We start from the raw sequence: 23426 nt of genomic DNA, 5'->3' as shown, positions 1-23426 counted from the left end.
TGAACAAATTATATTATTCAAATATCCAGAGATTTAAATAAGTAATGTATAGAAAAACCTCACAGGCTATTAGACCCTAAACTTTCTGGAATGGAGAAATGCTTTATGCTTGTGTAGCAGAAGTGGGCAGGAGGAACATTGCAATAGACCATAAACAAAGTGTGTCTGTGAAAGTCCTTGGTTTTAGTAGGTCACTGATACTCTCCTCTACAAACTTAGGTTCTTGTATTTCAGATTTAGCAAGGGCCAGCAGGGATTAAAACACAGGCAATGTAGGCTAAATATTTTGTGGAAGACAAAGATTTAGGAGATTCACCTGTCTTCCCTAAGACTTGATGGTTTGCTTTTAAGTGTAAATATTTAGTATCTGATTTTTTTGACCCAAGTAATCCCATCTCCTTTTGTGCATGGTGTAATGTTGAGAGCATATTCTGAAACGATTTTAAATGTTGTCCTTCTTGGGGTCCTTCCAGCAGGAGGGAATAGGAGGAACCATTATCTGTACTCTTGGCTGCTTTGGGGGTGTGGAATTCAAAGAATTCAAGTGCTTTGAGTCTAAAATGCACTGTCCAAAGATGGCTTCCATTAGCTTTGTGCTGTAAATAAAATATACTCACCGAAAGGTGTGAAAGGCTGCAGAAACAGGTAGAAATACTTTTTCTCTCTTTAACAGTAACTGAGTCAAGCACAGAGTAAGGGAAGAAGAAGTTCTCAGTGTAGGTACCTGCAAGGGAAAACAAAAAACTCTTCAGCACAGGACTGGGCTCTTGGTGCTATTTTTATGTACTTGTATTGCAGCAAAAATGTCCCTTCTTTATTCAAACAATTCCAGGGAGATCTCCTAGTAGGATACAACTTAGAGCAAGAACTATTAAACAACAATCCTTAAAGCTCCATGGGCCTCAGAAATATGAAATGTGTGTTACCTCTGTGCACTTAATTTTGAAATTCATTTTATTCCTTGTTTTGTAAATGAAGGAATGTGTTCCCCTCGTAAGTAGAGGGGAACATAGTTTCCTGAAAATATGACAGTTTGCATATAAGGAGCTTGCAAAAAACTGAGAGCTGGAGAAAGCACCGATGGAAGGTGGTGTGTCCTTGTTCATTAAAGGTAAGTGGCTGTACCTGTGTACCTACAAAATGAAAGACAGTTACTGGCTGGAGAGAAGAGCTGCTGCCTGTGCCTGTACTGTGCATTATCTCCTCAGCAGATTGGATTTCTGCTTCTTCCAGGCTAAACCAGAAAAAGCTGTCTGTGGCAGTCCAGCCTGCTCTATTTATAGTCCTTCTCCTTCTTGCTGAAGCGTGGCACCTTGCCTCTGCAGCCTGCAGAGCTGAAGTGTGTTCTAAATAAAATCATAATGCATCTGAGATGTCATGCCCAGACCAAATGCTCTCTGACGCAGCTCTGAGGAGTGCTCTGGAAAACCCCTGCCTCGCCCAAGGCCAGGAAATGGAATGTGCTCCCAAATTTGGAGTGGCTGCATTTAACAAGTGTATCTGCCTGGCAGCTCTTGCTTGTTTCCTGTGCAAACCATCCCTGTGTGCTCATGGAAGAAAAAATCTGTTTACAGGCATGACTGCAGCCCATGTACAGGGACATGTTATGTGTTTTTTGGGTTTGTGCTTTGTGGTTTTTTTTAAGGAGATGCTGCCCAAATCCCCAACAATCAGGTTTGGGTCTTCTGTTTCACATCAGTATAGTTCTTTTGAATTTCACCATTTGTACAGGTCCTTGGAGATTACAGGCCTTCAAGGTTTCTGTGCATGGAGTCAGTATTTTCATACAATATATAATTTTCATCACAAAAAAAAAGGTAATTTACAGTTGAGGCATGACTTGGACCAAATTTTAAGCAATGTAAGGCAAGTTGTAACTCTGTATGGGAAGCTGCAATGCTGTGCTCTCACCTCTTCACAACCACTGATTCTGTTAGGGACATCATGGAATTGGTACAAAGAAGGAAGATTGGGAATTGCACAGAAAAAGAAAGACGTGCTCTTCAGTGATTCCTTCAGACAGCAAACACAGCTTGTCAATACAGTTAGCTCATCTTCCCCAAATTATTCCTTTCAAATAGATTTGATAGGAGAGAGGGATTTTTGGTTAAGCTGACTGATCTGTAAGTAAGAGGCTTGTGGCCTGCATATTCAACTCTGTAATGAAGTTATCTAAAGTTGGTGTTGACAAAGCACCAGGAAAATACACTGATTTACTGCTTTTTTACCCCATTATTAATCCTACATTTTCTTGCTTGTGATGCTGTTACTGTTGAGTTTTCAGTAGCATTCACTTTAAACAGAACTGCCCACTCCTCAAAAATGTTCAGACCACAGTCTAGCACGTATTTAAAGCCTTTATACATGCAAAATATTTCGCAGTAGCAAACCCAAGTCCCAGTACATTGGGCAGGGGCAGCTGTTGACTCAGGCAGGAGCCAAGAGCTATATCACTTGGAGTGCAGTGCCAAGCACGGCTGTGGGACTGCCTCTGGCAGTGCAGGACCAGCCCAGAGGAAAGACCAGATGGGATTTCTGTGGAGCTGGGCCGGAGCTATTTGGCGACTTGGTGATGGTGACCAGTTCTAGCCTTGGCTGTGAAATGTTTCCATTACTTCTGGCCTTTTTGGGAGGACCTGCTTTCCACAGCACAGCCTGCCTTGGGAGGTGCACAACATTGACCCACAGAGGACACTGGAACTGGATTCGTTTCCTGATGGCTGCAAGAGTATCCAGGGCCTCAAGGGCACTGCGTAGCTGCCCCACATTCTGGTCTGTCTCCTCCTCAGCCACCAATAAGTCAATTGTCATGGAAGTTCTGTAGGATCCTGCAGGAAAGGTGACCACAGCAGGGCATCTCTTCCCAATAGTAGTCTTCAGTATTACATTCTTAGATAGTTGATCTGGGCCAACTGGCCCAATACTTTGCTGGTGTGATTCAGGACTGTAGTATGGTAGGAGCTGCTTCTAATAGGCAATATGTGTGTGGCAGCCCTGCTTTGGAGACTAGCTCAATTTCACAGTATGGCCCCACATTTTATCAATCAGTCTCTGAGCCAAAGAGTGAGCCCACTGCTGTTAGCTTAGTACAACTACAGCCTCTGGGACAGATTTCTCTTCAGAGTACTTTTCTCTTTCCAAGAGATCTCCCCCTCTCCTGCCTGTACTCCCCTGCCTCTGCAATCTTAGTTAAATCTTCTGTCACCATCTCCATGTCTGGGGATTTGCAGAGGGAGCTGAGGTGCAAAACCATGTAAGGGCACATGGAAGTTCCATCTTCTGTTATGCCTGGCAGTAAAAACAGCCTGTGCAGAATGTATGGATTTGGGATTCCCTTCCCAGAACAATGGCTCTTTCCACTCTTGTGAATGTGCAAGAGGTCACCCAAGGCTGACAGTCTCTGCTTCACACACTGACTTCCTTCTGGGTTAGCCAAAGGAGTGTTTTGATTTTCTAGAGCTTAATGATGGTGACAGAAGAGTTGAGCCTTTATAGGTGAAAATCAGGGGGGCATTCCTGGTGGGAATCTGTTACAGATCATCCATCCAGGGTGAAGAGGCAGATGAAAGACTCTATAAGCAGCTGAGAATTTCACAATTGCTAGTCCTTTTTCTTGTGGGGGGACTTCAACTTATCAGATGTCTTCTAGAAATGCAGCAGAGAGGAAACAGTTGAGCAGGTTCCTGAAGTGTGCAGCTGAACAGAGAGTGTTGTCTGGAACTTGGGAAAAAAAGACAGTTTATGACCTGTGGAAGAAGGGGCAGGAAACTCAGGAGGACAAGAATGTAATGAAGTTTTATGGAGGGAGAAAATTAGAAGGGCCAAAGCCCAGATAGAACTTAACCTGTCAAATGCCACACAATAAAAAAATCCTTAAATATATTAGCAACAAATGGAGGGCTAAGGAGAATCTCCATCCTTTTTGGAAAGGGAAGAGGAAACACAGTGACAAAGAATGAAGGTAAAGGCTAAGGTACTTATGGCCTTGTTTGCCTCAGTACTGAGCAGAATACCACAAGTCTTACAAGGAGCAGCTGAAGGAGCTGGGGTTGTCTAGCCCCAGCTCTGGAGAAAAGAAGGCCCAAGGGCGACCTTAATGCTCTGAAAGGAGCCAGATGCAGGTCGGCGTCTTCTAGGTAACAAGCAAAAGGATAAGGAAATGGCCTCAACTTGCACCAGGGAAGGTTGAGACTGGATATTTGGAAAACTTTCTTCACTGTGGCAAAGACATGGTAATCAAGCTTTGGAAAAGCCTGCCCAGAGAAGTGGTGAAGTCACCATCCCTAGTGGTATTTAAAAGGACCATGTAGATGTGGCACTTAGAGATGTGGTTTAGCGGTGGGCTTGGCAGTGCTGGGTTAACTTGATGATCTTTCCTAAGGATTCCTTTCTAAATAATAGTATGACTATATGTTCTTCAGCATGGCAATGAAGCTGTATCTTTTTCATCACTATGAAAAGTCCATCAGCAGCATAAATAAGCACAAGCAAGCTCTCCTAGGTTGCTTGTGATTTTAAGGTTATGAAACATTGAAAACATTCTCTGAAGCCAGAGGACGTGTGTGTTGCAGAGGAGCAGTAAAGCCCACAGAACTGCACAGCAATTGAGGCACGATGGGACCTCTTCATCTGACAGTGGATCAGAAATAGTAGCTCAGCCAGTTCACCAGATTACATTGTATCATTGCTCACTATTAGACTGTGTTACAGCTTTGCAGTTGAAATTACTCTTTCCTTCAAGTAAATTCCTGGTTAACTCCCTAAGTCCCAGCTGCTTTTGGAGTGTCTACTTACAGTAAAACCCACCACTGGGAAAATTCAGGTAGATGCAGCTAATGAAACCAGTTCAGTTGCCTCCCTGCTAAACCTTTCATTTTTAGGTCATCAGTTTTCCTGCAGAGATGACAGAAACCCTCCTTGTTTCTTTCTAGCACAGCTCAACCAGGTAGGACTCTGTGGCCTGTTCAGCAGATGTGAGGGACAGTCACTCCTGCCTTGCAGAAGAGTGTGATGGCACAGGCCTGTGGCATCTTTATATCCAGCAGTGTTTTCCCTGCCTGACATTTGCATTTCCTTCCTCCCACATCCTGCTGTTGCAGAGTGCATAAGGAACGTAGCAGCAGCCACACTGGATTAGGCCAAAGATTTCTATCCTGCTTCTTCAGAGGGCATGTGCAGATAAATAAATATTAAAAAACACTTTAAAATGACAACTACAATTTGGGTCCTAAGTTTAATTTACTCCTAAAGGTGTCTTAGGCTTTCTGCCAAAACAGGGTATAAAATATATGGTTTTATTGAATTTATGCACAGAAGCTAACAAGTGAGACAGGTGGAATTCTAATGCATATGAAAATAAACTTCAATTTCTAATACAATTTACTTCCAATCTTAGTGAAAGAGAGATAGCTGTAAAAAAATTACAGATTTACATACTAATTGGAAGAAATTCAATCTTAGAATAGTATCAGAACAAATATTCTACACATGATAAACTGATTTCAATTTATTTCTACAGTTTCCATCTATAAATGCATTTAATCTAATAGATATATATACATTCAGTGAATAAGGCTTTGTATGTAAAGTAACCCAGTACTTCACCACATCCTGTCATTTAATCTAGCTGGCATGAACACAAGCTCTTTTGATCTGCACCAACTATCACTATCTCAGTGTAGATCTCATACTCCCTATCTGTTATGCTAAAAAAGCTGTAATTAGAGGACTTAAGCTAGTCTTATTGAATTATATTATTTTTCCTCCCTAAACCAAAGATACATCAGTCTCAGTTTCCTTCTTTCTGTGTACTTTTGTATCTGTATTTTGATTAGAGATCCTATGTTTTCGAAAGAGAAAAGAGTCTGTGTTTAGTAGATTTAAAGTCATTATAATTTAATCTGATTGCAGAAAAAAAAGGGTATTTCCAGAGCATTTTAACTGAAAGGTGAGTCTAAGTTCACTTGGGCTCAGGCTGCCACATACGCTGCCCCTAAGTTCAGCAAAGTGTAACAGAACATGGAAAATTTTGGAGGTTACATTTCTTTTCCACTGTGCTAATGTCACTACTATAGGATTTTTAGTTGCTGAAAATGAGGATTAGCTTCAAGACTCTCTTCTCCTTCTCACCCCATCTAGCAAGTAAGAAAAACAAAACTGGCAGCCAGATAGATACCTTGGCCTCTCTTTCTGGTCTCACCATGTGCATTGCAATAAATCACTGTAAAATCTCTATCCCTGCCCTCCCTCCCTGCATACATCTGCTCTCAGCAGAATTCAGGCAGAAACATAATTTCCCATAAACAGGGCATTGAGCCAGGCAGCTGCCTGTCACTGTCCTTTTAGGAATGTCTGTCTTCTGATTTACCAGAGGAAACATTGGGTACTCACCCTTCTTCCACCAAGGAACAAGAGCACGTCGGGTGATACTGGCAAGCAGATGGATGTTTGTGCTTCAGTTTATTCCTGCTACACCCTCTTCTGGTAACTTGCTGTCTGCCCACACATGGGATTGCAGATTCATTAGATTACACTGCAAAGAAATTAGATTGCAAATTCATTGGATTAGATGCCAAGAAGTAGGCCTCACAAAAACAAAATGCCTATTCCAAAAGGCCCAAGGTGCCCTTCAGACACATGTGTACCACACACACAAACATCTCCCAAACTGGTCTGCTTGCCAGATTTTTAGTCTGATTTTAGAGTCTGTATTTTTATCCTGCCAATGGTTTATTATGCTTTTTGTTACAAGCAGCTTTCAGTAATCTTTGTTATATTCACACCAGATTCACAGCAGAAGAATCTAGGCTATATTTTTTTCACTTACATTTTCTTCTGCATGATATCTCCCAAAGCTTATTCAGTGGCATTGTTTCAGGGAGACAGAGTTGCCACGGCTGGTCTGTACGTCAGGCTGTGATGCTTTGCATGACTCAGGCTGTATAATGATTCCAGTGAGGCCAAGACTGCAGGATTTGGCCTCCACTTTGCTCCACAAAGAACACTGACTTTGCAGAAATCATTATGTTGTATCTACAGGGGATTAGATGCTTCATAATAATGCAGTAATTATTTTAAGGATGCCTGTCACTTTGACTACTTCGGCAAAAATATTCAGGATTGTTTGCTCTTGTTTCCGGAATGATAGAGGAAAAATCAATAATCATTCATGGGCCTCTCAAATGAAATGGTTTCCATTAAGTACCAGATGTCAGTACAGCTTTTTGTGGATAGACTTGTTTATAGATATCCATATATAAAATAATAATATATTTTCAGTGCACCAGCATAAACCATTTGAATTATACGACCTGTATCTCAGTCAGATTTTGGCTGGGATAAATGTGAATTCTTAACTCCTCACTCACTGCTCCTGAAAACCAAAGAGGCAGTGCAGCCATTTTAAGCAGAAAATGAATGTTTTCATACCTAATAAACTCCTGAGTGAATTGGCTCAAGAAATTCCAAGACTTGGCACTCAGTGTAGGCACTCAGTGTAGGAACTCCAGTTAACTGAACAAAAGTATAAACCTGTAGTAGTCCAGAGCCAGTGGGAGCAAATCTACAACAAATGTAAACCAGTAGAAGGAGACAGAACCACACTGTACGACCAGGGAATACAGAGCACAATCTGCACTGCATTAATGCTCTACATGGTTACAATCAGAGTTGGCTGAATCTGAACATTGATCAGCACATGTTGCATTTTCCTTTGATCCTGTAATTGAAACTAAATATTGGGTTTAGGAAATAAGACTCTGGCAACAATTTCTACCTCACATTTGGTAAATCAATTAATCTATCAATCAAATCCCCTCTCTGTATTTCCTGGTCTGTGACATGTGAATACTGAGGTAAGAATGAACTAAACATATGCTAAGTGTTCTGACCTCCTTGTAGACATTTGGCATACTAGAATTGCAAAGTATTATTCTATTTAGGAATGCAGGTCTTGCTAATTCTCTGTTACCCTTCAGACTGTTCCATTTCTGAACACTTTGAAAAGAAAACTCTCCTAAATTCCCTTTTATTTACAGTGAGTAACTTTGTACTTGTACTAGTAAAAATGAACATGAGAAAACAATTAAGACTGTGTTTTTTGAAAATAAGAAATGCCTAGGAAAACGCAGTGAAAAATTTTATTATTACACCAAAATATTAGCATACAGTAGGGATACCATTCTCTACCCCAGTGATTCTACCACCTGTATGCGTCCCACATATGGCTGAAAGGCTCTTAAATAATCCCTGTGTTTGCTGCTTTTATAATACTCATAAAACCCAAGCTTTTATTCGTTTGCAGCCATTTTTGATTGAAACTGAAAAGTTAAACCTTCAAATCTCCTGAAGAAAAAGGAGACAAGATGTAAACAAGTAACAATGTCATCTGAAGATCTCCAGATATGCTTCCATCTGGGACTAGGGAGAAAGACTCTCATTTGCAGTACGCACTGATCTAATTAGAATTGACATAGTATAGCACTTAGATGATGTAAACCAGCTTATTAAAAGGAAGCTCATTTTTGTGGTATTTTTAAAAGCATTGAAGGTGCAGGGAGGTGCACTGAAGCTAGGCAAGATCCCCAAGTTCTACTCCTGTTTCCCCTAGAGATATAACTCCACTTTCCCCAGCCTTGAAGTTGTCCTTCTCCAGACAGGACCTGTGTTTCTCTTCCTCTAGACACTGTTGCTGAGCAAGCCAGCTCAGCACATTCCCTTCAGGCAACCAGCCACAACTTAATCAGCCACATGCAGGCTCCTGGTAACCTATAGCTGAGAGGAGGCCCTCTTCAACTATGATGAAGGACTCCAGTGATCTTATCTTGGTGGGATAGGCTGCAAAACCTAAGTTACAATAAGCTTCACATGAGATTGTGAACAGGAGGCAAAAAGAGGTCTTTGGCAAGTAATGCCAATACTGTTGATGCAGATACTGACTTCTGCTATACTATTTATCAGAATGTAAACCTGTAAAATGTGGATCTTATCTTTGAAAGCCACAGATGTGTTGGTGCAATCTTCCAGTCAGTGAGCTCTTGCAGTAGAGAAATATTAATCCACTGCATTTTGAACTTAGATTTATTTGTTGAAATCTTACAGAATCTTAGAATGGCTTGGGTTGGAATGGACCTTAGAGATCCTCTAGTTCCAATCCCTTGCCATGGGCAGGGACACCTTCCACTAGACCAGCCTGGCCCCTCCAGCCTGGCCTTGAAAATTTCAAAGGATGGGACATTCGCTTCTCTGGACAACCTGCTCCAGTGCCTCACCACCCTCACAGTCAATAATTTTTTCCTAATACCTAATCTAAAGCTACACACAGTTTGGATCCATTCCCTCTCGTCCTGTCATCACATGCCGTTGTAAAAAGTCCCGCTCTGTCTTTCCTGTGGGTTCCCTTCAGGTACTGGAGGCCGCAAATAGATTACCCCTAAGCCACTTCTTTTCCAGGCTGAACAACCAATTCCCTCGTAGAAGAGGTGCTCTGTCTTTCCAATTCTTGTGGTAGCCTCCTCTGGACTTGTGGAGAAACACAGTGGGAAACACAGCCAATAACACAACTGGAAACCAACTCTCACTTGAGGGTGAGGTGAAGATGTGCAGTGTCAGGCAGGAACCAGTGCCGATCCCCTGGGATGACTCCATGCAATCTCTGGCTTTAGGAGACCATCTCTACACACAGTTTGTGCCTCCCTTTTTCCAGGAAGCAACTGCAAGAGCTTGGGAACAGATGGAGATATGTCATGCTGGCTGTTTACCTTCTCCACTCAGAGAAGACAGCGGCTGGAAAGCATGTTCCTGCTTTAAAAGAGCATCTCCCTCCCCACTGTAGAATCCCTGAAGGTTAGGGCCCAGTGTGTGTCTCAGACACTGATAACTGGATGGCTGTGGAGCCAATGAATCAGACAGGAATCCCACCAGACAAGAATTCTTGGTAATATCAAAAGACTGTTGGCATTAATACACTGTGAAGAAAAACAAGTTGTGAGTGGCGAAGGGGGCCAAGAGGAGGTAGGGCAACACTTTTCTCGGACAAACATCCTTGCTTAAGTTCTTGGACATAAACACAACGAACCACAGTGCAAGCACAGGAATGAGGCCAAGACATGGGCACGGGCTGTAGGAGGGATCAAGGCCACTCAAGACCCTCACTCAGACTGTGCATGGGAACTAATTTACACAGAAAGAGAGAAACGAGTCTTCAGGGCAGGGAAACCTAGCCATAAAAAGGTATCCCTGCCCTGAACATCAGCTGGATCCCTTTCTCTTTCCCTTTCTCTTTCCCCTTTAATTCTTCTCTTCCTTTCTCTATTCCCTCTCCCCCCTCCCCTTTACGCAAAACCCCCTGCCGTGCGCTTTTCGTGCATGTCAGGGACTAACTTACACCGGCTCCTATGCCGAGTGCATGATTCCCTAATCAAATCTTCTTGTTTTCTGCGGGCCCTATTGCCCGGCTCCCTTCCGACCAAGCGCATTTACGAGACAGGGATCGTTTCCCCTCCAGGCCGGCTCGCCAGACCGCCGCTTCCGCATCCCGCTCCGCTCCGACGTCACCGCCGGTGCCGGGCCCGCCCCGCTGCCGCCGCGCCCGGGAGCCGCCCGCCGTGCTCGCCCGCCCGCCCGCAGGTAAGCGCGGCCACCCCCGGCTGGCCCCGGCCGCTCCCTGTGCCTTTGGGCCTTTCCCGAGGCCTTGGGAAGCGGGGAGTCCCGCTGGCCGGAGGCAGGGCCGCTGTGCATGCGTTGTGGGCGCTGCTGGCGTTGTTAGCGAGCATTGTAAACGCGGTTTGTGGAGTCGCAGCGTGGTTTGGGGTGGAAGGGATTTTAAAGATCGCGTTATTCCAACCCCTCTGCTGTGGACAGGGACGCCTTCCACTACAGGCGAGGTTGCTTAGAGCTCCATCCGGCCTGGCCTTGAATGTTTAATGTATGACATGTTTACGACTGGCTTACGTGTAGGTGAGAAAAAGAACATTGGCTGTAGGCTTTTTTTTTTTGCATTTTTTGAGGATGGATGTTCTGTGGGCAGTAAACGGTTACATGCCTGTTAAAAACTGGGAAAATAGTGTTGAAACTTGAGGAGCCTTGGGAACTTGGCTCCCAAATTTTTCAAAGAGAAGGTACAGTGTGCACATACAGGCTGTGAGCACAGTTCAGCAGCACCTAACAGAAGGGCAGGTGGCACTTAAAGTTATGAGTACCCTGTAATGAAACATCTGTAGCTCTCCTGTTGCTGCAAAGGTCAAAATGTCCCCTTCCTTACACTTTGTCACAGCTTTCTGACCACAAGCTTAGCTGCTGCCAGCATCGTGGAATGGACTTCCAGTAGCAAATTAAAATTTAGATGATGCCGATTAAAAGGCCTCATTTATGAGACAAACAAAAATGGAAGAACTGGATTTTAGAATCAGCATTGAAATGTGTCTGGCACATTTCTTGTCTTTAAAAGTATAAAAAAACCACTTCAAATCTAAAATACATGGGTATTGCTAATCCTGTGGCAGTATGACATTGGTAAAGAGATAAGAAAACACTCAACCCAAAGCTCTTCTCCAGAGTGTGAGAAATTTAAAAGTAATTGGTAGAATTTTCAGGCTTCATGTCAGAAAAACAGAAACCTTTATGAAAAGTGCCTTTCTCTTTGAAGTGGCTTAAGATTTTTAGCATTGCTTTTTTCATCTGTGGTCTGCTTTTCCTCTAAATAAATAAACAGAACACCAGAATGGACTGGCCACCATAGCTCCAGGTAGATGTTTTATTTCCTGCATCAGTAAAATCGCTGCTAAGAACATAAACATCCCACAATTACTAAATTATATTGAACCAAAAAAATGGGTAAAGATGCTTCTAATATGAACAGCCAAATAAAAATAATAGTTAGCACAGCCAAATAAAAACCAGCTGAAAATACAAGTGAATTGCTGTTCAAAATGGTACAGAGAGGCACTACACAAATTACAAATACAGAAAATTACATTATAGTAAAGGAAATGCTTTTTCATGTATTGTGGAACTAGTGGCTAAAGGAAACTAGGTCAGCAGTTTAAAGGGATTGGAAAAACCTCTTGATTTTAATTCTGGATATTCATATTCATGATGCTGATATCAGTGGAGAGTGGCAGCAGGTTTTAGAAGTAGTAAACTCTCCATAGTTTGCAAGTATACAGGAGGTGCAAACTGCAGGCAGGTAATTTCCTCTTGCTGGAAATTTGTAGGACAGAAGTATTCAGTATTGATTGTTGTCCCCACTGTGTGTAAACTGATTTGTCCAAGGAGACAGTCTTTTGCTGCACAAGAAGTTCGTGGTAGGTTTTTTTCCTCTATGCAATTAGTAAATATGCATGAAAAGATGAATTAATCTAATTACCTAATCTGATTTTTATTAGGTGAAAAATCTGAAAAAAAATAAAGCATCTGAGCTAAGTATAAAGAAAAGGCCTTTTAGTGCTTAAGGAATACGCAAGAATTAACATGATGAGCGGATTGCAATATTTAGCAGAATCTAAATCGCTTTTTTGTCTTCTGTTTGCACATTACAGAATATTTCAAATACACCATTTTTATTCCAAACTTGCAGTTTTAATTCCAGTTGAAAACCACGTGCAAGACGCTAACACTGAGCATTTTTCATTTCTGCTTAAGTGGTTTCCTATTGCCGTGTTGACAGATGCATGTAGCTTCCACTGTGTTCACAATGTATCTTCAGCAAAAGATACACAGAGGTACTTCTGGCCTAATTAGAGTTTGTATCTTTCAGTGTGACAGGGCTTTGCTGGGGTCACAGAGCCCAGAGCGGGGTGTGAGCAGGAAGGGAAGTTTCGTTTTGCTTTTTAAGCCAACTGGCAATTGCTTTCGAAGGTTTGTGTTAAATCACCTCTAGATATATTAAAAGATTATTCATAAAAGCCACCTGAAAATTGACTGCAATTTCTATTTTTCCTGGGTGTGCTTTTCTTAAAAGGGGTCTCTAGTTCTTCTCTTCTTTCTCCTGGAAGATAAATATAGCTAATTTTGCTAGTAGTATTGTCCACAACCATCTGTATTCAGTTTGTTTTTATTTAAAATACCTTCATATGGCATTTAACTTGGTTGTCTCTTAGATCAATAGCCATGTTAACACTACAGCAAACTGCTTTTGATTGTCACCTGTGTAGTTGTTTGTTTTTATAGAGTCTGCAGAAAATGACGTATTTTCTCTTTCTCCTTTTCATGCTTGTGTCTTTTCTGTGGTTCATTAATAATGTCTGATATTTCCCTCCCTTTTTGCAGTTTGTGTTACCTACTTTGGTTTATAATATATTTATATGTTGACTGCAAAGAGAACAAGGTTTTTCTTGTGTTCTAAACAGAAAATGCAGTCCTCTTTCTGAATAATTGAGAATTTATTCAGAATTTTTCAGAAATTTCAGATTATTCAGAAATTTTGCAGCTATAGAAACTAATAAACATTTTTTAAACAGACCTAAATGCAATGCATAAATTTTCTCATGAAAATGGCTTACTTTTGCAATCTAAAGTCCTTTTCTTTCTCAAATACATATTCTTATGGGTTTTTCCCCCAAAAATTACATGGCAGCTCAAGGTTATTAAAAGGGAAGTTTGTTTGTGGTAAGTTGGTGTTAGGAAGTTGTGCAACATTTTTCATCACAGGTTTTTTGCCTCAGTGTCCTTAATCAAAGTAGTAAATTTATTTTGTACTTTATGTTTATGGGTTATGAACCTTTTTTTGCATTCTCAAAATTTAAGATCTTTGAAGTGTTACCATTGTAACAACCACAGGTTATGTGTTGTGCATCATAGGTCTTATTGCTTGATAATGAAAATTCTGTCTTATTTCCTTTAAAATTCCCCATTGTTCGCATTACTTATCTAGCTAGAATTTTTCATTACTTCTCTTATCTGAATATTTCTACTATCCTTAATTTTTAAAGTGAGAACTAAGTGCCAGTAAAATCTGGTTGAAAGTCAGTAAATTCAAATCACATTGTAATTAACATTGTAATTCTAATTAACACTGTCTTCAGGGACTGACTTAAGTTTTTACTTATTCAAAATACAAAAAGAAACACTTGAAGAACTTTGAGGAAAAATTTGTTTGTTATTTAATAACTGAAACATAACTACTGAGGGCAGTATAGCTTTTGGAGTCATGGAGTTCCCTTCTATCCTTGGCTTTGTCATTGTGCAGGTGTGAGTACACAAGCCATGTGTTGATTTTGGCAGAAACAGCTTTGTGGAGTTTCTAGTGCACACGTTTTCTCATGTAGTTTGCTCTTGTTAAGGTTACCAAAATTATTTTAGGCTGTTGACTTTTGCCTCATTGTTGGCATGTATATCCTTCTTAGAGATTAGTTATGCTGAAGCAGCAGTGTAATGAAAAGACAGAGGTCCCTACACAGCAGGAGTAGGAACTTGCTAGTTCCTGTGGAAGTGAACAGAAAACACAAGTTTAATAAATTCTTCCCGCTCCCCAGGCAGAAGCAGCAGACTTAGCAGTGCAGGGTTCTGTACACAGGCTAAAGGGCAGCCTTGTTCCATTGAAGTTCGATTGTTGGGGGTTAAGATTTTTCCTTTTCTTTCTTTTTTCTTTCTCCCATGGAATTTTGTCCCATTTGTTGTAAGAGACAGTAACAAGTACTTAGGAGAGACAAAAGAAATGGCCAAGGTGGGGAAGGGTGCGGCTGGCTACTCTCTTACCCGAGGGGCTTTTTCTTGGGAAGGGCAGAGATACGGTGAGATTGTGGCTGGGATGTGGGGGCTGGGCTTCACCTCGGCTCTCTCCCTGTCGGAGGAGGGACAGAGGGACAGCCGGTCTGTGGTCGCTGCCCGGAGGATTTGCTGCCGCTACGGAGCTTTTGTCCTCCCACTGCTGCTCCTACCGCAGGTGAGCCTTTGCTCGTGAGAGCAGCTGATAAACTGGGACCTAATTAACGCCCGATCCGACTGGAAAGGACCCTCACCATCTACTCGGGTGCCTCAGGGCAAAGCCCGGGACCCTGACCCTCTCCGGCATCCTGGAGAGCGCGTCTCCCTGGCTGCTGCTGCCCAGCCTCGCTGTTTTCTGCCGCTGCCTCGGGTTTTTTTTGCTGCACTCTTATCCAGCAGCCGACCCCCCCGAAGCTCCGGCTAAAGCTGCGGGGGTTTTCTGTTACATTTTGTTTTGCCCCCGGGGTGTGCCTGCCTCTGCAGTCCCCTCTGCCCCTCCGAGGTTCCCGCCGCAGCCCACTTCCCACTTCGCCGTCCATCCCGCCATCACCACTGAGGGGGACGCGGCCGAGCTCGCGCCGCAGCGCCCCCTGCAGGCGCGGGGCGATCACCGCGCCCGCCCCGCCCGGCCGGGAGCCAGCAGCGCCCCCGTCGGCCGTGAGCGGAACTGCACGCAGGGCCCAGAGCGGGGGGCTGGGTTTGAGTTCTGCCGCTGTTGTTTTGTGTGCCTTGTTATCCTCGTACGGACTAGCAAAGGTCTATTATTGCTTTCCCATATCTTTGCTTGGAATCCCCATATTTTCAAATTTATAATAATTTGGAGGAAATTGGGTCATATTTTTCCATTCCAAAGAAGGTTCCCTGCCTTCTTTGGCAGACACCTGTCTTTCAAACCAAGACACCGATGCAGATTTTTCCCTTTCCTTGCTAATAGTGTTGAGTAAATACTCAGTAAATGTGAGGATAAACATAATTCTTTCTGGTTCATGAGACAGCAAGGATAGCAAAATGTATTTCATACTGTATTTGTTATCTTTTCCTTCTATGTTCCTGTTCTTCTTCTGTCTTATTCCCTAAGTTAAGTTATTCCCTAACTTGATATACTGAAAAGAATTTCAAATATGGGACTGTTTATCCTTGTAAACCACCTCCAATTAATTTTGGTAACACATACTTGCTACAGGTTTTTGTTAGTACTCTTTTTTATTCTTGCTGGTGCTGGATACACTGATTAAGGGAGAAAGAGGAGTTGGAATTTTTCACTATGTTCATGCCTGCCTGTCAAATCAAGACCATAGTAGGTAGGTTAAGTACTGCAGTGATGGAAAGACCTGTAGGTGATTCTTGGATTGGATTACCTCTCTCCCTGTTTGTGTAAGTGTAGGGAACATGTGTTGACGCACACCTTCTAACCAAACTTGGCTGTATTAACGACCAGGAAAATCTAGTTGCTTTTGTAGTTTTGAGGGTTTTTAAATGCTGTATTATATGACCAAAATTAAAAACAAACATTGTTTCTGAACCCTTTTAATCAACCTAACATGGCAGATTATAAAGCAGGCGGCCAGGAGGGTAGAACGAAACACAAGCAGTGTTATTGTAAATGTCAGAAATAATTGTATTGGTATTTTGCCTTTCTGTGGGCAGCAACTTGTGGATCCAGCTCAGCTTTCTTCCGTGGGTCTGCCACAGCTGACAGATGCTTATGTGTGTGGTGTGTGGGTTACACGCTGGGGTGGGGAGGGGACCTTTAGCATGGTTGGCATTGTGATTCTGCACTCAGTGTGAAAACCAGCCCTGACCAGGATGAGCAGTCATGCAGCTGAGTAGGATTATAATTCTTAACTGTGTAAACAACAGTGGTGAAACTGGGCTTGTTAACTGCCTGATCATATTTCTGAAATCACACGGTGTGGTTAAAACTGAAATTGCAGACAAGCTTGAGTAGCTCCACACTTTTTCTGCCAATCATCTTTCTTTTTGACCTGCAAGAGACAACATAAATAAAAAGAAACCTCTTTCACACATCCCATGCTCTTGCCAGGGAAAGGGAAAGATCAAATTGATATCTAATACAAACTGCAGTGATGTGACAGCTCTTTGCTGTGTGTACTGACTGTGTGGCTTGGTGTTCATAGATAAAATGCAGCCTCTGTACTGGGCTCCTGGAGAGTGGGATTATCACTCTGAGTCTAAGAAAAGTCTGCAGTGATCCAGGTGCTCTCACTGCAGTGTGAGGTGTTCTCGATGCAGCTCACCAAATAGGCAGGAAAATTACATATTTCTTCTCTTCTTTCCTTAGAACATTTGAAAAGTTGTTGCTCAATAGATGTTGGAGAAAATAACATAGCTCTAAGTAACATTAACTCTCCAGGATAATACCTGATTTATGATTTGAATTAAAGATATTGATTATAAACCAGCAGCCAGATGGCTTGGCAGTAGCCATACCATGGTACTATGAATTCTGGGAACAGAAAAGGGGTACTTTGGGATTTTTCACATCTTATGTCTCAATTGCTGTGCACTGATGTGTTGACAAGATTGCGAGAGTATTCTGAAATCCCCAAAATCAACTCAGCTTTGTTACAGGTAGAGTTATATTGCGGATTATAATACCCCTTAGGGGCTTCAGAAAGTTGGATACAGGGTCCACAAGAAGAATTTTTTGGACCTACTCCTAAATGAACTGACCATGACATAACTGGTGCTGAAGTAATGTCTCTTCCTAAGACAGACTGAAGCTGTATCCCCATTGGTTTAGTTTGGGGTTTTTTCTGGTTAGTTAGTTTTGTTTTTGTTTTTCCTGATGTCCTGCTGCTGCTTGGTGTAGCTCTTTCTGTAGTGTGATTTATAGAGCACTTCTTTTGATCATGCAAATAATTTCTTTCTATCACAGATCATAAAAAGTAAATACTGTTTTAGGACTGTTGCAAGAATAGGTACTAAAGTCATGTAAATTGTAATGCTCCTTCATGCCATTTTGCACAGGAGTTAGGAGATATCTCTGAAATTGCAGGACCTTTAACAGTGTTGCTGCTGGCATTATCTGCTAGAACTCTTCACATGCAGGCTTTTCTTATAATGTTTAATGAATGAATGCTAATGCTTTGTGTAAATTGCAGTCTTTTAAATACCTACAGTCTGTAGGTACTTAATGAAAAGGATTATTATTTTTTCCACTTTCCAGATGGAAATGTCAGAAGATGATAATAACATGGAAGAATACCCCACTGAAATTCATGATTATCTCACAGCATTTGAAAAGTCTCTTGGTTCTGTAGATGAGATGCTGAAGACAATGATGTCAGTTTCTAGGAGTGAGCTTTTGCAAAAGGTAACTTATCTTCCTTTTGAAACTCTTTTCCTTGTTAATACACAAACACTTGAGAGCCTGAACTGAGATAAAAGGGTCTGTTAGGCCAGCCACTGCACTGAGAAATAACAAAAATTACTCCTACACTTGACACTTACTGTTAAGTCCTTTCATTTCTAAGATAGTCTTACAAGCTCAACAATGCAACACATGCTCTTCCAAGCTCATAAGTGATAACTTTACCAGGGAGTCATTTAGCTCAGGGACATTATAGCTTATTCCTGACCTTCCTTAACATGCTCGTCCATAATGGAGAGGTCACTCATATTTTTGACTGAGACTTCTTCACAACAAATTGAATGGAACTGGTGTACCCATCAGGATGTGAAGGTGAACTGGCAGAAGTGGGAATTGATCTGATTCCAGAAGTCTAGACTTGCAGAACCTGAGGTGTCTCCTCTAGCTATGCTATAAGCCTACAAAAAGTGGCTTTATATCAGAGCAAGGTAGTGCCTGAGAATTTCATATAAGCATCTCTGTCTTGTAACATGTAAAGCCTAATGTGTAATTTATTTCTGTAGGGCAAGAAAAAGGCAACACATGAGGGAACTTCTTTATCCTGTGAGAATTTCTTACACAAATAAATTATGAAGAAAACGGTCTTGACAACACAGATCTTTTGACAGTATCCATGTTAGAACTAGTGAGCTCTACAATGATGTTATCAGAGTTTCTGGAAGTCATGTAGGACTAAAATAATAAATTGACTTTGACAGTCAAGGGAAACAAAACCCCTTTCATTACCTTTATCCTTCCTTTGCTTTATATCCATAAGTATTCTGACATGCATTGAAGACACAGTCTGCCATGTGTAGTGTTAACATTCATTGATTGTATATTGATGTTTGTGTTTCAGCAACTTTTAAACTTTTTTTTCCCCTTCCATTGATAGCAACAACTATTTTGAATTAAGTTTCTGTGGAAAAACGGGGACTTAATTTCTGACTATGGGAGCAGTAGTACAAGAGCTTCATGCTAAGGGATTGTGTTTTTTGTTTATTATGGGACTGTGGCATTGAATTCAGAATGGGAGAATTACATGAATGCTCGGAGAGGAGAGAATGAGTGGTCCTGTGATGGCATGGAAATAAGGCATAAACACAGTCTCAATGAACTTGTGATGCAAAAACACGCTCCTTCAGTGTGTATTCTTTTATTAATACATTTACAATTATAAAATGTGCACATTACCAAAATCAGTGCATATCTTGCTTAAAATCCTTCAAATATGATTGGGTTTTTTTTTTTTTTCATTCTAGTTAGATCCTCTTGAGCAAGCAAAGCTGGATTTGGTTTCAGTGTACACATTAAATTCTATGTTCTGGGGTAAGTATGTGGTAGAAAGGAAAACGTAGTATTTATGATTACCATTCGAACACCTAGACAGCTACAAACACTAAATAATCATATCTCATAGCCAAATAATTAAAAACTTGCAATGACCCTGAGGACCCACATTCTTGCCATCCATAGGGTAAATGACCTTGAAATTCTGAATCAAAAGTCTATATTTAGAAAAGCTAATTTTGTACATGTGTGAGTATGTTTCTGGTTCTTTTGTGGCAACTTTTTCTGTTCTTTAAAGGGCTCAAAGTTTAACCATTTTGGTTGTTAAATTTTAACCATTTTAGTTGTCGGGGCTATTTTAGTTGCAATATTTAATAGTAATAATTTGTCAGATACTTAGTGACACCGTTAACAATTCTTATTAATGATTTTGTGTGGAAGCTTTGGTTTTCCTGTGTGACTGCTTGATAGGGTCCTCAGTCACAGACAGCCTTCAGTTTCAAAACAATCTTGTTTTTTTCTTGTAGTATACTTGGCTACCCAGGGAATCAATCCAAAGGAACATCCAGTGAAACAAGAACTGGTGAGTTGCTTACCCTGCATGCGTCCTACTTGTGCAGGATGGTTAGCCCAAATAGAATTTAAAAAATGTTTATATCTACATTTAAAAAATGATACATTGCTCTAATAGCATGCAGATGCTACATGGTGTTATATAACTATTTATATGCCCTGCTGAGCTCTCTAAATTTAGAAATTTTTTACTTTTAAACAGTACTGTTTAAAGTGAAGTGGTAGAGTCTGCTGAAATTAGAAAAGGATGATGAATTATATCATCTTATCTTTTCTTTTTTTCCACCTTTGGTTGAGAACTGGATTCTGTGCAGAGCAGCTTTTCACTTGTATCTGTTAAATGGAAAAATGTTGCAGTCCTGATAATAATTTATAACTTCCAGTATGGCATTTTTTATTTCTTATAAATACTTGGAATCATGTTAATCTCTGAGGCTGCCTTTTCTTACTTTTGTGTGACTCTAAAAGTAGTGCGGTTGATTTACTAGCGAAGACGGGAAAGTGCCCCCTCCCCCTTCCAAGCCCTCCAATAATTCATTTTCTCAGCAGTAAAGAATCCAGTTCAGCAACAAAGCTAAAAGCTTTTTTGGCACCAGTTGTATGTGTATTGTCCAGTAATTCTGCATTAGTGACATATTTACGACCTATAATAAATCTTTAGTTTTGTCTTTATATTCCATTTAGATGCATGACTACAGTATAGAAGGCCAGCTATCTTGAAAATTCTGCTGACTTAAAAAACTGAATCATTTAGCCTGAAGAAGAAACAGAAATCAAAACTTCTCACTACTTATTTTAATTCCTGAATAAATGAAAATATTAAATCTCAGCAGATGTAAAATAGTTAGCTTAAATGTAATCCTTACATAACCATGGAATGGGAGAGAGGACTAAAAATGCAGAAGGATAGCCTGAATATCAAGAATAGTTCTATTTTTAAATTTGTGAGGTTTTCAGTAGTCTAGATTGTATCATATTAAAAAATGCATCAGTTAATACTTCATGAGCTTTCTGTCAGTTTTTTGTTCCTCCTATGTTATATAGTTTCTAAATATCATGTTAATTTAGTGGTACTAAGAACTTTTATCTCTTCTGCTGTGGATATTTTATGTTTGTATTTTGCTTTACAACTGCTGTTTTAACTCTGAAGAAAGAGTGAATATTTTCCTAGCCTAGATTGTTACTCGGGTCTCTTTTCCTTTTGCAAGTATCGAGGTTGAATGAATGCACATTTCTTCCTTCCAAAGGCATTGTGATGTTTTTATTCATGTGGAAAGGGAATTAAAAAAGACTGTTCTGTCATGATTATTTTGTTTGTAGAATTGCTCTCCTTGTGTACATACAGGTATTCAAACTGTATTAACAAAACGCTCACTCAGGCTATCAGAATTCATTTCTTTTGTCAAGTTGACATTTTCCAGCTCCTTTTTCCCATGTTAATACATGTAGGTTTGCCATCTGTTCTCATTAGCCATCTCAGTCACCAAAGAAATATTACAGCCAATCATGATTTCAGACCCTGTAAAGCCCTCCTTGTTAAAGCTGTGTTTCTGATACAGAAAGAGTGGCCAACTTTTTGACAGTTGCTTAAAATGATCACTGAAGAGTTGAAAATCAGTTATGTAGTGTAAGTCTTGTAACTTTTGTTCCAGATTCAAAGAGGTGGCAATGACTGTGAGAAATGTGTGGGTTACATATCAAAAATTATTTTAGCAGTATCCACATGTGTTCTGTTAATCCACATTCATAATTCAAGTATCAGGTAGAGCACTACATATATGTGTACATATATATTTATATATTATTGTTGTTTGTATGACAGTAACATCCAAAGGCCCTACAGTTAAAGGCCATATTAGGCTAAATATGTATACCTGAAATCCATAAACCAAATTGTTAAATATTTTGCAGAGTTACTCTGAGTGTACTCCCTCATGAGTGAAAAGAAGCAGGCACTTATCAGAGGGGGATTCCCATCTTAAAGCTGCTCAGTACCCTCTCAAAATAATTTTCTTTATTTGTTGCAGAAGCAGATGAGGATGAGTAGGCACATAAATGACATTGTTAAGCTGGGAGTGTATACTTTTGTGGGGCTGAATCCAGGTCATGGTTTCGCCAAAAAAAAAAACCCATAAACACCAAATAACTGGTAGGCCAAGATATGTCAAATAAACGTGCCCTTTTCCTTGGAAATAGGCCTGTATTGTTATTTATGGCCATAAAATAAACTTCTGATGTGGCTGGAAAGTCATCAGTCTGCCCTAAATAAGTTCTTTGATAAGACCCCTTGACAATTTCAGGAACTTAACCCCTAGACTTCTGGGCAGTTGTATGTGTGATGCTTGTACCATCTTCAATTTTGTGTAAGATGCCTTTTTAGCTTTGTTTGGACTTGCTGATTTTTTTTTTGTGGACAGCAGTCAGGCAGTATAATGCATCCATAAATGTGTCAAATACCTAAATATTACTTTGGCATTTTTATGTAGGTCAAACTCCAAACTGAGTTCAGTATTTTATTTTCTAACTATGCTTGCAAGAACAGTTCCCACGTCTCTGCAAATTAGATGCAGAGTCTGCATCTCTGTAGGACTGTGTGTTCCTGTTATAGTGGGTGTCATGCAGATGGTGTGGTAGGTACCTGTGATGGAAAATATGCTGAAGGGAAGGCTCAAGTTTGCAAAGGGCCTGGTATATTTATTTAAGTAATACTATTCTTCTAGTTATTATAGTTCTAGAAGTGTACAGTGTGGAGAACTTCTACTCATTGATTCATTTTAGCAGTAATCTTGGGAGAATGGTTTGAAATACTTTTCTTTTTTTTTTTCTCCCTAGGAGAGAATAAGAACATACATGAACAAGGTCAAAGAAATAGCAGACAAGAAAAAGGCATCCAAACTTGATAAAGGAGCTGCTTCTAGATTTGTAAAAAATGCACTCTGGGAACCAAATGCAGAAAATGAACATACTTCCAAAACTCCTGCTAAGGGAAAAAAGAGACAGAGGGACTAAATCTTTTTTTTCCCCTCATAAGAATTGCAGACACCTAGAATTTACTTGGAAATGTTTTGCATACTGCATGCGTCTCATAGAAGTACTGTATAGCAGATTAACTTAACAAATTTTACAGGATTGTATTTTGTCCAGAACACTTGTCACTGAGGTGATCACATTTAATATGTATCTAAAAGTGCCATTTGATGCACATTGGACATTTCATTACTCAGTTGATAATGACCTGACATATACTTGCTGGTAATAAATACTAGTGATGTTTTGTTTATAATGCCTATGAATTCAAATTTTTTAATGATTTATTGACACGTTTTTATATGTCCTCAATCTCCTTAGTATTAAAAAGTTTTAAACACTGCTGTCCAGTGTGTGGTGTTTATGACAGAGCATTGTGTGAAATGCCATATTTTTAGAGTTTTGTAAGGTTTATTCACTGTGTTGAACTCTTTTCAACTTGAAGGTGTGCAATTTTCCC

At 40.5% G+C, this 23426-nt stretch overlaps 1 protein-coding gene and 1 long non-coding RNA gene across 4 annotated transcripts; one reads left to right on the top strand and one right to left on the bottom strand.

Moving 5' to 3' along the window:
• Window positions 1–96: 96 nt before the first annotated feature.
• On the bottom strand, window positions 97–10515 carry LOC121335853. Its single transcript, XR_005952659.1, has 3 exons — window positions 10385–10515; window positions 6391–6532; window positions 97–724 (listed from the first exon to the last, which is right to left on the bottom strand). It is a non-coding gene; the product is annotated as an uncharacterized LOC121335853 (long non-coding RNA).
• A 57-nt stretch (window positions 10516–10572) lies between these two features.
• C1D (C1D nuclear receptor corepressor) lies at window positions 10573–23310 on the top strand. 3 transcript variants are annotated; one of them, XM_041404302.1, is made up of 5 exons: window positions 10573–10626; window positions 17894–18040; window positions 19339–19405; window positions 19894–19949; window positions 22772–23310. In XM_041404302.1, exons 2-5 carry the CDS (start codon window positions 17894–17896, stop codon window positions 22946–22948), a joined length of 447 nt encoding a protein of 148 aa, XP_041260236.1. In that variant the 5' UTR covers window positions 10573–10626; the 3' UTR covers window positions 22949–23310. The 3 variants fall into 3 exon arrangements, with proteins under 3 accessions (XP_041260236.1, XP_041260237.1, XP_041260238.1); XM_041404303.1 differs by lacking the exon at window positions 10573–10626 and adding an exon at window positions 12263–12302; XM_041404304.1 differs by lacking the exon at window positions 10573–10626 and adding an exon at window positions 14782–14881.
• The last annotated feature ends 116 nt before the right edge of the window (window positions 23311–23426 follow it).

This window comes from Onychostruthus taczanowskii, unplaced genomic scaffold (genome assembly GCF_017590055.1).
Source record: "Onychostruthus taczanowskii isolate IOZ18803 unplaced genomic scaffold, ASM1759005v1 scaffold21, whole genome shotgun sequence".
In the NCBI taxonomy this organism is placed as follows: Eukaryota; Metazoa; Chordata; class Aves; order Passeriformes; family Passeridae; genus Onychostruthus; species Onychostruthus taczanowskii.
The sequence above is the reverse complement of the archived record's forward strand: the minus strand, read 5'-3'. Positions and strand labels throughout refer to the sequence as shown.

Coding starts and splice junctions, on each gene's coding strand:
- C1D (XM_041404302.1), top strand. CDS start 17,894: ATGGAAATGTCAGAAGATGATAATAACATGGAAGAATACCCCACTGAA. Junction 18,041..19,338: donor GGAGTGAGCTTTTGCAAAAG/GTAACTTATCTT, acceptor TTTTCATTCTAG/TTAGATCCTCTTGAGCAAGC. Junction 19,406..19,893: donor ATTAAATTCTATGTTCTGGG/GTAAGTATGTGG, acceptor TTTTTCTTGTAG/TATACTTGGCTACCCAGGGA.